General features: G+C 37.1%; 1 protein-coding gene across 2 annotated transcripts in view; it reads right to left on the bottom strand.

The window, feature by feature from the left end:
• The window catches only part of Arhgap15 (Rho GTPase activating protein 15), a 628,420-nt gene that overhangs the window by 473,799 nt on the left and 137,501 nt on the right, over positions 1-17,120 (bottom strand). For both annotated transcript variants that reach the window (XM_052182436.1, XM_052182437.1), the window contains one exon: positions 14,352-14,441. In XM_052182436.1, the coding sequence (XP_052038396.1) occupies positions 14,352-14,441 (90 nt within the window). The remainder of the gene's footprint in view (positions 1-14,351; positions 14,442-17,120) is intronic.

The following is a 17,120-nucleotide window of genomic DNA, read 5'->3' as shown; positions in this document are numbered from 1 at the left end:
TTCACCTGAAGAACTTCGGATGGCGGAAAAGCATCTTAAAAAATGCTCAACTTCATTAGTCATTAGGGAAATGCAAATCAAAACAACCCTGAGATTTCACCTTACACCAATCAGAATGGCTAAGATTAAAAATTCAGGAGACAGCAGATGTTGGCGAGGATGTGGAGAAAGAGGAACACTCCTCCACTGCTGGTGGGGTTGCAAATTGGTACAACCACTCTGGAAATCAGTCTGGAGGTTCCTCAGAAAACTGGGCACCTCACTTCCAGAAGATCCTGCTATACCACTCCTGGGCATATATCCAGAAGATTCCCCAGCATGTAATAAGGATACATGTTCCACTATGTTCATAGCAGCCCTATTTATAATTGCCAGAAGCTGGAAAGAACCCAGGTATCCCTCAACAGAAGAGTGGATGCAAAAAATGTGGTATATATACACAATGGAGTACTATTCAGCCATTAGAAACAATGAATTCATGAAATTCTTAGGCAAATGGATGGAGCTAGAGAACATCATACTAAGTGAGGTAACCCAGACTCAAAAATGAATCATGGTATGCACTCACTAATAAGTGGATATTAACCTAGAAAACTGGAATACCCAAAACATAATCCACACATCAAATGAGGTACAAGAAGAACGGAGGAATGACCCCTTGTTCTGGAAAGACTCAGTGAAGCAGTATAAGGCAAAACCAGAACAGGGAAGTAGGAAGGGATGGATGGGAGAACAGAGGGAGGGAAGGGGGCTGATGGGACTTTCTGGGAGTGGGGGTCTAGAAAAGGGGAAATCATTTGAAATGTAAATAAAAAATTTATCGAATAAAAAAAGAAAGAAAGAAAACCAAGCCACACAGTCTTTGGACATGAAAAATACCACAGCAGGAGAACAGAACAGACCACACAATCATGAGAATGGATGAGAAAAATCCAGAATCCTTTGGAATGAAATTGACAATGATGATCAAATACAGCCTCATACACGGGTGCAGGAAATGGGTGAATTGTTTTCCCTAAAATGTTTTCCTAGCTCTTCTATAGACAAAAGGGCAGTCGTATGTCTAAAACTCCAGATATATGGACAATCGAATGCTCGTAGGAGTTGCTGCTCTCCAGTTATGCTTCTCACCACACCTGGGTCTGCATTCACGTCAACCTTCCTCAGATAGCTTACGTCTCACCTCAAGCTGCATCATATTCCTTTTGCTTTCTGCCGTGGACATTCATGGACTCTAAGAAAACAATACCCAGAGAAGCACACTTGCCACACATATGACCAGAAAGTTGAAAAGAACTAAAGACATCATTCTGGAGACAGCCCTAAACCCAAGGCTCAGAGGCTGATAAAAAAATATTTTGGTTTAATCACCTTTTGGAATTTAGGGTAGAAAACTTAGGTAAGTATCATATTGCCCTAGGACCAACTTTATTAGTACTTTGTATATGTTGGTTCTCCCCTGCCCACGATGTTTCATTCTTGCTGATTCTTAAAATCTGTTTTCTGGGATCTGTTCAACAATAAACTCATGGCAGACCTAGTTAGAGTTTCTCAGACTTTGTGGCAGAGAACCCAACTGAAGTCAAAGTCATCCATGAAAAACTTTGTGTTTAAAGAGAATTTTAAACAACTTCTTAAGAAAAAAAAATGAACATTGTTTCACTGAGATATGGCTGTCAGCATTACAGTTTTGCATAAAGCAACACATTACCAAACACCCCTCTATGCACTAACATCTAGCAATTGCACACTAAAGTGCTTAGGGTTACAGTATATGAATAATCTTCCTGAGTAAGCAGGAATAGGCTGGTAAGAACCTAAAAAAGCTGTTATTGAGACAAACAATAGAAAGTTTTGACTAATACTTTCAAATAGAAAGTATGGGTACTCTGACCATAGCTTTACTGTGTCAATAATGGAGCCTTTACAAATGACCATACAACTGTATTCAAGCCTATTGGGGAGATAGTTCTACTTTAACATGTACACGTGTGTACGAAAGAGATAGCAATGTAACTGACACATAGCTCTTACTGTCTGGACAGTGTTTTGTTTACATCATCTTCCCGAGGAGAATGTGGGGAGAAGGGGGACGAGGGCATAGAAAGGGACTTTAGCATTCTTCCAGGGAAGATGGGACATGATTTTCCATAAGCCAAATTAAATGTTTTGAAGAAGGAAATATTTTCAGTATCAGAAGTAACTAGTAACAGAGGTAATGGCAAATGTATATACATAGAACCAAAGCCTTCCAGAGAATTTTAAAATAAAATCCAAATGTCTCTCTTTAAAAATAGTCACTTGCAACTTTTATGGTAAAGAATAACATTCATTCAATATTATAATTCTCCTAGTGTAGTGCAGTGTCTCTTTGTAGGCAGGCGACTTTTACTAAATCATAAGGCAGTTTAATGGCAAGGAAACGTCCACTGGAACGTGGACATTAACTATTAAATACAATCTCTGAGAATTCAAGGAACTCCAGCCTCCCTCCTGGGGCAATTTTAACTCATTATATGTTATGTTCTTCAAAGACTTTTGATCTACATAAATAACTATTCTCAGGTTCAGATTTTACCACGTACAATGAGCATATGATGTTAGGACTACATACAATAAAAATCCTACGATTTTAGAAAGTTTTACAATAGTCCAGGGCACAAAGCCACCCCGATGTTTGAGAGAACGAGTGGGTAGGTACCCTGCCACGAGGTTCTTAACAGGTAACATAATCTAAATATTTGTCATTTAATTTCTAAGGCCTCCTCAGTTATATTAGATTATAGGTTTCTGAATCATGAAATCCTATTTCTTTATAGAACCCTTCAGTGACGAGATAGAATCTCAAGTTTTATGAATTGCTGTTCATTTTTCTTTTTGATATTATAAATTGTATTATTTCCAAAAGCAGGCTCAGTGAATGATAACTTAAGAAAATTCATGCTTAGTTCCAAATGAGGGATTACAGCATCTCACATATATTCTTATTTACACAAAATAACATATCTTTAGATTCAATAAATCTTCCTAATATTTGAGTACATATTTATTTGCCAACAGAACTGAATGTCAATAAAATTTGTCAGTCAACAACAGCCAAGAGTAACTTCCTTAGATAAGCCTTGTAAAATACACATTCACAGTAAAGCCAAAAATATATAATTATCTCACTACTCCGTGAGACTTTCATTCTACCAAGGCAGAGGGAACAAGGACAGTCATCAAGTGAATGACATCTAAACCTAACTGTTCACACTTTCAGTTTTTACCACTCAGAGCCTTGTCTTGCATAGCCTCACACAAGACCCAGTCAAATGGAATTAGCAGTCCGTGCTGAACTGCCAATCGGCCACCAGATGGCAGCAACGCTTTTATGAATAATGCAGCAGTCTTTGCTGCCCATCTAAGAGTTCCAGTGTTAATAATAGAACAATCCTTACTTTAGTAAAAGGACAAATTTGTCTGCAAGGAAGCCAGCCACTTTCTCATGCCATTAATTATATTTCACGGGACACATTTGTTTTCTAGCACGTGGGCCTCCAAATATTTATTTTTATGCAGATTAAACATTAAATTGCTACTGAGTTTAATTTGATACTGCGCTGAAAACTGCCGGGGCTTGTTCCTCCCTTTCAGATGGACAGTGACATCTGTGATTGTGTATGTTCCAGAGTGCCTTTCAAAGAAGAAAGGTTTCACATATTTTCTAACACCTCATCAGCACATCCTACAGATCCTACAACTGTACCTTCTAACCTCTCTGCCATGATTTAAGTTCAAATCCATCATAGATAACCGGGCATCAGAAGTCTATCTTTAGCTTGGTCATGGGTATGGGACTCTTGAAAATTAAGCATTGTTTAAATAACAGATAAAAGACAACAGAATTACCAAGTCTACCGAAGGTAATAGAGGAAGTTCGGTGTCAGTAGATCAAACTCATTGGAGGCACTTTTGCAGCATGTTAACTCTGTCATTGTAAACAACGTGGGTTGAATATACACCCTGCAATTAGTTAGAAACCCTATACTCATACTGGGGATGAAATGCTTCATAAAATTGTGAGTGTATTTGTGTGTGGTGTGGTACGTGTGTGTGTGTGTGTGTGTGTGTGTGTGTGCATGTGTGTGTTTACATGGTTTATATGTGTCTGAGTTAAGTTTATACTGCTGTGATATAAATCATGAGACCATGACCAAAAGCAACCTGTGAGGAAAGAGTTAATTTGTTTGCTAGGTCAAAGTCTGTCATTGTGGGTCATGGTAGGAAACTGAGGCAGGAAACAGGTGGGACCTAAAGCAAGAGACCATGAAGGAACTCTGCTGACTGGATAATTCTTTCATGGCTTGCTCGGCCTGCTTTTTTGTGCCATCCAGAACTACCTGCCCAGGGGTGGCACCATTTTCAGTAACCTTGGCCCTGCTGCTTCAATCATTGATCAAGAAAATGCCCCTCTCCAAGACTTGCCTACAGGCTTTCAGACTGGGGGATTTTCTCAAGTAAGGTTCTTCTTTCAAGATAACTCCAGAGTGTGTCAAATTGGCAAAGTGAAACAGAACAAAACACAACCAAAAATACAAAGAAACACGAAGACAATGTGCCTTGTGAATACTTGCAGGGAAACCAAAGGTAGGTGTTTGGAGTTTTGCTCTGTCAATCTCCACCTCATTCCCTTGAAACACCGCCTTCCACTGGAGCTAGAGCTAATCTGAGCCAGAAAACCCTAAAATGCTCTTGCTTCTGCCTCCTGCAGTGATGCGTGCAGACCAAGGCACACAGTGCCGCCCACAGCTTTTTACGTGGTGTAGGAGAATTAAAATCAGGTTTTTATACCTGCATAGCAAGTGCCCTTCTCCCCTCGCCCCAGAGCCATCTTCCTAGATTCTGTATCCTCAACTTTCAAAAATTGCGATTATAATTTAATCACAGCACTTCTCCTGTTTCCTTCCTCCCTCCAACCCCCCCCCCCCATACAACCCTTTTCATGCTCTTTCTAATTCATGGTCTCTTTTATAGCTGATTGATACTGATGCATTTGCATGTACATATGTGTTTCTAAGCTACATCTCTACCTTTAAATCTATACTTTCTAGTAAGTTTTTTAGTACTGTTTCACTCATATGTTGAAGTATTCTGTATAGATTCCACACAAGGCTTCTCTCGTGAGTGCTGGCATTAGTTTGCATCATAAACTATTTGTTTTCTTGACTTCAATTCAAGCCTTGGTTTACAATGACTGCTTTGTTATTTTCTTATCCTGCTTTAAGCATTGCTCTGAGGTTTTAGAGTTTTTCTCACCACTGCCCAGAATTTTCCTCTTTCTTGTGGCTAGTGGTATTTAAACACTCTGTGCTTTTTTGTGTGTGTGTGTGGTGTGTGTGCGTGCACACTCATGTTTGTGTGCTTGTGTCTGTATGTGTTTGTGTGCTTATGTTTGTATGTGCATATTTGTGTTTCTCTTTCTATATCTCACTGTATGTCTGTGTGTATTGTGTACTTGTATTGTGACTATGTGTATGTGTGCTTGTGTGAGAGTGTGTGGGTTTTTTGCCCTTAAATACAGCCTTGTTATCTTATGTTTCTAAAAACGGAATGGCACTGGCTGTTTATCTGAAGGTGATTTTGTGCCCTCCTAAGGTACTCGATTTGATTTCACTCTGCCATCCTCACAGACAGGCTGTAAACTGAGTTACCATTTATTGGCTCCATATATTATATATCAGCTTTAGGGATTAAAGCATTTCTCTTTCTGGAATACATCTGTTTGCTATTAAAAAGGAAAGAAAACCAGATTCAGCATGAAGTAAACATGGCTACTTTGTTTTTCAAATACAAACTAAGAATTCTGAAACAGATATGCAAAAGAGAGCCCTTAGTTGGAATGTTGTCATGCCAGAATCAAAGTCATGTTTTCTGTACTGTATACAAGATGAAAATCACAAGGAGAAAAAGTCAGGTACTTGATCATTTCACTCCAGTTCCTTGGAATCTTCCCTGAGGTCCAGGATTAGTTTGCTCAGATTATTGTGTATAAGTTTTGTTACCTAGTACCTGGAAGCCTCACTTTGGTTATGTAGACACTACGAGGAAACTGCAGTGAGCCAGAGACACCCATGGATAGCCTAGAGACCAGGATGCTTGTTCTACAAATGTATGAAGAAATAAAGTTTTGTAAGAGGTGGGGGTCCCTGCATGAGGCCAAGAAATGGAGGGCAGCTTGCTGCAGGTAGCCTGAGGTCAGACTGAAGCTCAGACTGTACAAGTAAAAGTCTCTTATCTCCATTCCACAACCCAGCTATTCCAGAGGCTGAAGGGACCAAAGCAGTGGCTTCGTAGCCCTTTGGCCACATCCATCTATTCTTCTGTAAAAATGCACGTGACATCAAGGTCATTCCTTTAGTTCAAAAGTTTGATCTAATTTTATGTGATTTAGGAAACTTCACATCTTACTTCTTTGAACCGATTTGGCTCTAAAATCTATCGATATGGTCAGTGTGGTGGCTGCTGCCTTGCAGTTCCACTTTGTTTTGACCCTTGTGTGACAGATATAATGCCAGGACAGTAGCAGTGCCTTTAGGAGCTTTCGATAGTGAGTGAAACGTGCAAAGGAATATATTCCCTAGTCTAAGATTTATAATCTGGAGCCTCACAGGATCACTCAGGTGGGATAAATTTGATAATCTTTTCTCTAGCAACATATTTGATTTTTGTATGTTAGTTCCAAGAATTTAGGTTATTAGTCAGAGCTAATGCAATTTAAATTTCATCAAAATTGGAATACATCATTTTCTCCTGGTTTTCAGAATCTTTCCTTTCACAGCCAGTGTTGTATATGTATGTATGTGTGTGTGTGGGGGGATGGGGGTGTCTGTGTGTTTATGTATGTTAAAGCTCTAATTCCAAAAGTGAGTGTCTCCTAGTATAATCACACTGACATGTTGAGGCCAGGATTCATAAAATAGCCATATTGTTTCCTTCCAATCAAGAAAAAGTATTTCTTTGATACCTGTAGAAAGAAATCAGAAAGTATCCCTTGTCTCTCTTTTATTTGGAACATTGTTTCTTTTTTTTTTTTTTAAAGATTTTTTATTAGATATTCTTTATTTGGGACATTGTTTCTTTTTTTAAAAAGATTTTTTATTAGATATTCTTTATTTACATTTCAAATGATTTCCTTGATCCCCCTCCCCAAAAGCCCCATAAGCCCTCTTCCCTTCCCCTGTTCCCCAATCCACCCCTTCCCACTTCCCTGTCCTGGTATTCCCCTACACTGCTGCACTGAGCCTTTCCACGACCAGGGGCCTCTCCTTCCTTCTTCTTGGGCATCATTTGATAAGTGAATTGTATCTTGGGTATTCCAAGCTTCTAGGCTAATATGCACTTATCAGTGAGTGCATACCATGTGTGTTCTTTTGTGATTGGGTCACCTCACTTAGGATGACATTCTCCAGTTCCATCCACTTGCCTAAGAATTTCATGAATTCTTTGTTTTTAAGAGCTGAGTATTGATTGTGGAGTATTCCGTAGTGTAAATATCCACATTTTCTGTATCAATTCCTCCATTGAGGGACATCTGGGTTCTTTCCAGCTTCTGGCTATTAAAAAATAGGGCTGCTATAAACATAGTGGAGCATGTGTCCTTATTACATGGGGGGGAATCCTCTGGGTATATGCCCAGGAGTGGTATAGCAGGATCCTCTGGTAGTATTATGCCTAGTTTTCTGAGGAACCAACAGATTGATTTTCATAGTGGTTGTACCAGTTTGCAACCCCACCATGGATCAAGGACCTCCACATAAAACCAGACACACTGAAACTTATAGAAAAAAAACTTGAGAAAAGTCTTGAGCACATGGGCACAGAGGAAAAGTTCCTGAACAGAACACCAATAGCTCATGCTCTAAGATCAAGAATTGACAAATGGGACTTCATAATATTACAGCTTCTGTAAGGCAAAGGACACTGTCAAAAGGACAAAATGGCAATCAACAAATTGGGAAAAGATCTTTACCAACCCTACATCCAATGGAGGGCTAATATCCAAGATATACAAAGAACTCAAGAAGGTAGACTCCAGAGAGCCAAATAACTCCACTAAAAATGGGGCACAGAGCTAAACAAAGAATTTTCACCTGAAGAATAATGAATCGCTGAGAAGTACCTAAAGAAATGTTCAGCATCCTTAGTCATCGGGGAAATGCAAATCAAAACAACCCTGAGATTTCACTTCACACCAGTCAGAATGGCTAAGATCAAAAACTCAGGAGAAAACAGGTGCTGGTGAGGGTGTGGAAAAAGAGGGGCATCGTTTCTGAACTTATCTCTGAAAGTTACAGTTCAGAGCTCAGAAGAAAATACTAGGGGAATATGCTATTGTTGACATGTTATCTTGCATGCACCATTCATTAGTTTATCCTAACTTGATATTGCAGCAATGGTACTTTCATAAAGGACTGGATACTAAAATCTAAACAGTGCATAATTACACATATGCTTTGAACAATATAGGAAAATATCTTTCATTTGGCCTATAAGATCTTCAGCAACCAATGACCATGCATAAAAGTCAGAGCTCTCTAAAATCAGTCACATTTTCCTAATACGCATCCCCTTCATGGGATTCTCCTGAAATTCACAACTGCAATTTCATGAAAAATGTTAGGAGATTATTTGGTTATGGAACCAAGAAATAATGATGACCATCAGTATTTGTACTCAAGCTACTCCTTTGTAGCTGGTTTAAAATATGTTGAAGGATCTCTTCACTTTTAACACAAGGGGGGCTATCAGGTAGGAGAGGGGCTCTTATCTAATCCTTTCTCAGTGTGATACGCAAGTCTGAGAGAGTCTTCATCTCCAGTCTCTGAAAACATCAACTGAAAACCTCCAGGTCGCTAGACTCATTTGTTACTCCACTCTGTCTCTGCAGGATGGATGCATACCTAGTAGACACATGAAATGCTTCAGGGCAAATCATGGAGTAAACAAGAGCTGTATTGGCTGTTGATGTTTCTTTTTACCCTGGCTTATGTTGTTTGACTCCATGTCTTTTAAGACACGGTGAGTTATTGTGCCAACTGAAACCAGTCTTACCTCAAATTAATGCATTTATAAATGTGAAGAATCCCCCTCTGCATTTAGTTTAACTATTTGCATTGTAAAATGAAAGGGGAAATTGGTAAATGCTCAGATTTATTCTAAACTGCCCCCTCTTGACACAAGAAATGTATAAAAGCAAAATACCAGTACTTTTCCTTTTGGCTTAAAGTAGCATTTTCCAGGATATTATTAAATTATCACCACATTAATAAACTTAAGTAGTACTAAACTATGTGAGGCTAAGACATGTCAGATCAGGACAAGCAATCAAATTATTTTTAGTTATAATGCATATCCATGGAAAATATTACACAAATATATTTATTGTACAGTATAGCCAGAGGAGTTTACCCAGAGTCAGAGAAGTAACAAGTAATTAAATGCTAAACCTACTTCAGCTTGATTTTCCTTACATGGAACTGTGTCTCTCTCTGCAGACGTGTTTTCATATTAAAGAAACAATGTCAAATCCCAGACATTTGAGCACAATCTTTATATTCATAACATGGGATTAAAGTGGACTTTCATCTCCTATGTCATCTCTATGTTCCCTGTCTTACAGAGAGGCAACTGACATAGTTCTACTCATTATTTATTAGCTGACAGAATTATACAACTTGATATATGTAATCTGTAGAAATCCAATACATTCAATAGCCAATTTTTAATAAAAATTGTTCATAAGACACTAAGTCTTAGGAAAAGATGTATTCAAGAGTACAGAGGAGTTAATATCTTAGCTATTCAGTTAATATCTTTCTCCCTACTGAGAAAAGAATTCAGGAAACAAATTGTTATCTTGCAACACAAGGCTTATGTTGCAGATAAAATTCCCAAATTGTTTTCTTTGTTATTTCTTATGCTAAATGTATTCCAGTCTAGCCTTAGCAGCAACAATCTGATCAGGTAGACCTTAACCAGTCTCTTAGCACAGTAGCTGACATATTTTCTAGTCATATCTAAAACTGCTTTACAGGATAGAAAATATTATTGTGTGATAACTTAATGGAATAGAAATAATTACAGTGTTTTGCTGTCAGTTTTGTTTTTGTTTTTGCTTGGTTTTTGAGACAAGGTCTCTATGAAGCTCTGGATGTCCTTGAACTTGCTATATAGACCACACTGGCTTCAAACTCAGAGCTCAGCTGCCTCTGCCTCACAAGTGCTTGGATTAAAAATATGAGCAGCCAAGCCTAGCATCTTCTCCTTTTTAACAAGTGGGAGACTCTAAGTATGTTGGTGTTGTATCCTCTGTTTGATAGCATGTCATGAATTGCCTACCCTAGACTTCCAACAACTTTATTTGTGACTCCCAAACTCAAAGGAACACAACCTAAGTGAGATTTCCCTTTCTACTTTGTAACAAGAGCATTCTTAAAACTTTCCCCCAATTCTTTGTTCCTGGAACTGATTTTGCAACTATGTTATCAGTTAAACTTCCTGACACAAGGCAGTGTAAATGCATAATATGGCCAGTGAGAAGAGAGAGCAGCAGCACCTGTTGTGGTTAGATGCTGCCCGGAGACTCCTGCTATCCTTTAGTGGGATTTTACTTAGTTATTATAACTATCTCTCCGTAAATGACATTTGGGATTATTTAAGATTATGTTGTAATCTTTTTAATCCTTAGCGATTTAAATTTCAGGCTAAACACCACAGAGCAAACCAGCACTTAGCAGAAATGTTTAAAACATGTGATTTGAACAAAAAGTCTTTTTGTCCAGGCTCTCCCTGATGAAGACCTAGTGTTGTTTTTAGTTAACTAAGAAAATGTGTCCAAAGTAAATGCTTTTTCAAATTATATCACGTTTGTGATGGTCTAGGATATCACCCTTTCTGCAGAATTAAACAAATGTTGGAGCAATGGACAGTCACTAATCCACTTCAGAATTTCTATGACCCTTTCATAAGTGCAAAGCTTCGTGTGTGTGTGTGTGTGTGTGTGTGTGTCGGTGTGTGAATGCTCACTACATTTCCTAAAATCAAGTAATTCAGTATAAATGTACACCTATTTATTTTAGTTAAAGTTATATTTATACACATTTTGATATCTGTGATTACATGTCATAGGCAATGTTTTACAGAAAAGAACAGCAGTTTTTAAAATGTTACTTTCACTTAAATAATGCCTATAAGGCAAAATCAGTACAAAGATTCTGGCTCCAATGTAGGCAAAGATTCCTAGTCTCAGAAAGTGAATATCATTTTGATTCACCAAGAGTTATTACATACTAAAGCTAGAATTTGTCGTATGATATTGATATATATTACTTGAAGAAGACTGAATCCACATTGAGTTTTATTTATGAAAAATCTTGAATTTTGTTAAATACAGAAAATGAAGAAGTCAGATGTCTAAATAGTATAAACACTGAAAAAAAATTCCATTTTTCTGGATCAAAAATGTGTTTCTAGCCTATCTCAGGCATTCAAAAATTTTTGTTTGTTTTCCTGTTCATTTCAAGTTTGACTTCTTTATAGACATCATAATTATGTGGTATATAATTGCCAATCCATCATCTTTTTAAAGACAGATTTCAAATTTTAAATTATTTCTAATTTTGCTCTTCTTTGATTCATCTGGAACTAAAAATCTCAATAGTCATTTGCTATCTGTAATCTATAATTCATAAGCTGAGATTGAATATCAAACCCAATTCAAACTTGGAATCCTAAAACTATTTTTGATGTGGTACCTCAGCTGAAGTTAGAAGGGTCTTTTTCAGGAAGGAAGAAATGTTTCATTATTCAGTAGGTAATGAAACCCTTACACACACTCAAACAACCACCCCTGCCTTAACACCATGTTTTTGAGATATAATCATGTTTATTCTGATCATTTGAGACTTAGCCCAGCTAATGTATCTAATCAAATATTGATGCACATCATCTGGACTTAGTTGTCTGGAAAATTCTTCGCAATGCTCTTTTTGATAACAGAACTATAAAAGTAACTTACGTAATTCTGCTCAAACAGGGGACTGTTCCAGTCTACTCTGTGGCTACATATGCTCATGACAAATCACATGATTCATCCAAAACGAATTAACAGGAAGTTATCCAAGAATTTTCTTTTAACTTTATTGTTCACAATATCTTTATAATAAATCTTTTAATTCTATATATAAAGCTGTCAAGAATGAATCATCTATCAATTTATCTATCTGCATATATACCAACCTACAAATCAACTGCGTAAATATTGAAGGTTCAAGGCCCCATCAATTGTCCAAATGATATTGCAAACAAAAATTGATGAGAAATTTGGAAACAGTGAAAATAGACTTCCAAGTCATTGGAAGAAACTAAATTCAGAAACATAAATATCAATCAAGTGGAAGTTATGAAAATTTGAGCACTAAACATATTTTCAAAAGCCAAGGATGACATACATCATCATTTGTCCATCATACCAAGTTGACGGTAGTCTTTTTGATCTTGTTGAAACTTTTTAGAAATAAATGGAGAATGGCTGGCCTCACAAACCTATGGTAGGTTCTATTGTACAAACAATCATGTTCCTTAAACTGAACCTAATCTCTTTCTTTTACAGCTTTATTAATCAGGGGAACCCACAACACATGTGAGTGGACAACATCATGTCCTAGCTCAGTGGTTCTTAAGCTTCCTAATGCTGTGACCCTTTAATACAGGTCATCACGATGTAGGGACCCCCAAACCGTACATTTATTTTCATTGGTACTTTATAACTATAGTTTTGCTCTACTATTATGAATTGTATTGTAAATATGTTTCAACCTATAGGCTGAGACGTCTATAGGCTGAGAAAGAAATACTATTATAGATTGTCAGAGACTCGGACTCTGATCCTTGCATGCTATTCCTGGACTTAGAATAACACTAAGAGAAGGAAACTGAAGGAGAGGGATTATACTGGTCCTTACCGTCTCACTCGCAAACAAAGCCAATTTTATTATTTATATCTTGGTTTTCTAAGTTCTACATTCTCTACCATTTGGCTTGAGATCACTGCTGTCTACGTGCGCCTTCCTGCCTGCCTGCCTCCTTCCTTCCTCTTTCTTTTTTAAAATTTTATTTTTAGTTGACAGACGATAATTATATCTAGCCTTTCACTTAATTTTTGGTTTTAAAACATCTCTATATTTAAGTACTTTAAAACTAGAAACAGAAAGCTAATTTCTTTGAGGACATGTGTGTGTGTGTTGTTTTTCTTTTTAAATCTGAATAGGCCCAAATTGTTTTAATATACATGAGTGACTTCCCGAAGAAAGTAGCACATACTAGACATATTGGAAGTGAACAGTTGTTTTCCTCATGAGTAGAAGTGGTAAAGGCCATTCAATTTGCTGCTGTAAGTCCTAATACTTAGTTCATCAATGTATTTTATTATATAATATTGACGTTGACTTAAAGAATAGAATTTTACCGAAAATATTTAATATTAGTAAGTATGTATTAATCTATTCCCTTCATTCCTTAAACAGAATAATTCTAAAACACAAAAAAATTATTTGACTTCAAAATGTAAATATTATGTATCGCCTAAAATGGAAAAAGCAGATCAAACTTATAGTCTAAAATAATTGCTCTCTAAAAAGTCATGTTAAATCATGACTTGGTAACATCACATGATTTCAGTCTTTCAAGGATTTTGTGGTTTTTTTTTTTTAAAAACATTCAATGGATTATGCTTATAAGTACTGATTAATCATAGCAATTTTTATTCTAAAAGTGAAAATCTTCAATATAAAAGGATCTGATTTAAAATTTATTATTAATTAAACTCATGCTTTGACAGCCTCTTACATGTCTCTAACGCGTTCTGATTACTCGCCCACCTCCCTTTCATAGCTTCCTGCCATCCCCGTGAATCTCCCCTACTCCCTCTTCATCCTTCCATACACTGGTAAATGTAGTTAATGATGAGAAGGCACGGGGTGGCAATGAATGAGAAGAACTTATAATTAGCGGATCTTAATTTGTATATGTTTGAAAGTACTGCATTAAATCTATTTAAGTGAAACATTCCAGGTTGGCGCCCCAGCTATCAAATACATTGCAAAATTCAATGATGTTGTTTGTTGTTGTTTAGATGGTAACCAGTCATCTGGGGAAAACATAAAAGAAAGCCATGATTCCACAAGACAGAAGAGCCAGAGTCTGTCTTTCGTAATGACCTTCAGACAAGGAATTCCTACATGTGAATGCATCACAGGAAGGCTCAGATTTAGAGGGAAAGGGAGGAAACTGAGCACAAGTGGCATCCTTACCTGAAAGACACTCTTTCTGCTTGATTTCTCTTTGGCCCATTCTATATGTGCGCCACACAAATCCACGGTTTCTGCATTATTCTTGGCTTTCTGTAAACAGAAACGAAATAAGAAAAAAGATTACACAATACTGAAGAAGCAGGTCAGAGAAAAAAAAACTGAGGTTGAGGTTATACATATCTCCGACCTAGCTTTACACACGTTTCATTTATTATAGAAAATAAGAAGAATCAATACTTAAAGCAATGATTGGGCATAATGTTAAAGAGACAAAATGGCAAACATCTCCTTTTCTGTCCTGAATAATAATGTTGGTCAGTGAAGGCCATGAAAAATAACTTGTTAGACCTAAAGGTAAAAGCAACACTTGGAAATTCATACTGGAATGGGGTAAGTTCTAGTTCTAGTTTTGTGACTTCAGCAATGTTACTTATAAACTAGCTACATCATCTTGAGTTTGAAACAAATGGATTCAATTAATATCGTCTTTTCCAATGTTTGTAGTTTTGTATGTTAAAAAGTTCAGATTGTGCCATTAAGTGGCAACAATGAAAAATTCATACATCTATGACCTTAGCACTCACAAGGAAGAAATAGGCTGATTGCTGTGAGTGGAGTTTGGTCTACATAGTGAGTTACTGTCTTCAAATAAAAATAAAAAAGTGGTATAGCAGGGTCCTCTGGAGGTGTCATGCCCAGTTTTTTGAGGAACCACCAGACTGATTTCCAGAGTGGTTGTACCATCTTTCAATCCCACCAGCAGTGAAGGAGTGTTCAACTTTCTCCACATCCTCGCCAACACCTGCTGTATCCTGAGTTTTTAATCTTAGTCATTCTGACTGGTGTAAGGTGAAATCTCAGGGCATGCAATAAGGACACATGCTCCACTATGTTCATAGCAGCCTTATTTATAATAGCCAGAAGCTAGAAAGAACCCAGATGTCCCTCAATGGAGGAATGGATACAGAAAATGTGGTATATTTACACAATGGAATACTACTCAGCAATTAAAAACAATAAATTCATGCAATTCTTAGGCAAATGTTTGGAACTGGAAAATATCATCCTAAGTGAGGTAACTCATTCGCACATGGAATGCAGTTACTGATAAGTGGATATTAACCCAGAAGCTATGAATACCCAAGACACAACTCACATATCAAATCATTTCTAAGAAGAAGGAAGGAGAGGACCCTGGTCCTGGAAGGGCTTGATACAGCATTGTAGCGGAGTACCAGGACAGAGAAGTGGAAGGGAGTTGATTGGGGAACGACCAGAGGGAAGAGGGCTTATGGGACTTATGGGGAGCGGGGAGCTGGGAAAGGGAAAATCATTTGGAATGTAAACAAAGAATATAGAAAATAATAAAAAAACTCATAAAAAAGAATAAAAAAGTGAAAGAAAGAAAGAAGAAAGGAAGGAAGGAAACAGGAAGAAAGAAAGAAAGAGATAAAGAAAGAGAGAGAAAGAGATAGAGAAAGAAGGAAGGAAGAGGAAGGAAGGAAGGAAGGAAAGAAAGACCCACATTTTATACTTTAGACATGTATATGAGTAAATTTTGTGTAATAACGTAAATCTATTAAGTTTATTTGTTAAGTAGATCACAGCATTTGCTTCCTTTTATACAAAGTACATAAGAAATGAAAGTCAATTCTTTTCAGTAAATCCCAATAACCAGCTAATACAAAGGTTAATTAGAGTTGCCTAAGAATTTCATTTGACTCATAGTGAATAACATATACACAAGTTTAAATTTGCACATCTTCTGGTATTAAAGAAAAGGGAAATTTGGGAGATTTACTATTTGCCAAGGAAGTACTATGTAGAGAGATGTTTTACAACAGTTTACATATGCTCTGAGCTACTCTGGGATTCTTTACTAAGAAATTTAATAATTTCGTCACTTTCTCCCTACAAAACATCCTGAACATTTAGGATAGAAATGAGATATTTTAGGCAGCTTTCAATGTCAGTAACTTTAAGTTAAAACTTAAAATTAGATGTGTAAAACTCTTAAAAGATACAGTCTGTCCATAATTGTAGCCTCACAACCAGTATGTCCTATTGTATTGGGCTTTAAAAAAAATCCAATTTAGGAGTAACAAGAAGATTTTGTTTCATTTTGTTTTTATCCTTATGTTATCAAATAGGATATGTTTGTCTTTCAGCAGCTAAAGACTAAGGTGCGTTTGTGTGTGTGTCTATATGTGAGTATGTGAGTGTGTATATGTGTGTGCATTATTTTGTGAGTTCTGAGTATGAGTTTGTGTGAAAGAGTGTATTGCGAGTGCGTGCGTGCGTGTGTGTGTGTGTGTGTGTGTGTGTGTGTGTGTGTGAGAGAGAGAGAGAGAGAGAGAGAGAGAGAGAGAGAGAGAGAGAGAGAGAGAAATTTTCCTGGAGGAAAAATTCACCGGGTTGGATAGCAGACCACAGACAGCATGCCCTTTACTTGTGTTCAGTAGGAACTCTGTGGGAAATCCTTTAAAATCAGCCATGCCCCTTAAAATGATTGCAATCAGTGTGTTCCACAGGTTCATTCTACATTGACATCCAGGCTATCACTACTGTGGATCTCATGAAGAAATACCAACAACAAGCTGCTTCCTGTAGAGTTTGTTAAATTATATCATATTCAGAATCAACAATAAGCATTAAGAGAATAAAACTAAAGGGCTTTATTTCCCCCATGTAATACAATATGGCGGGAGAAGTTGTAGCAGAATTTTGTTGTATAAGAAGCATTTTGCATACATCAAGCATTTTCTTAGC

Source organism: Apodemus sylvaticus, chromosome 5 (genome assembly GCF_947179515.1).
Source record: "Apodemus sylvaticus chromosome 5, mApoSyl1.1, whole genome shotgun sequence".
Classification (NCBI taxonomy): domain Eukaryota; kingdom Metazoa; phylum Chordata; class Mammalia; order Rodentia; family Muridae; genus Apodemus; species Apodemus sylvaticus.
Note: the sequence above shows the minus strand (reverse complement) of the source record. Positions and strands in the feature narration are given on the sequence as shown.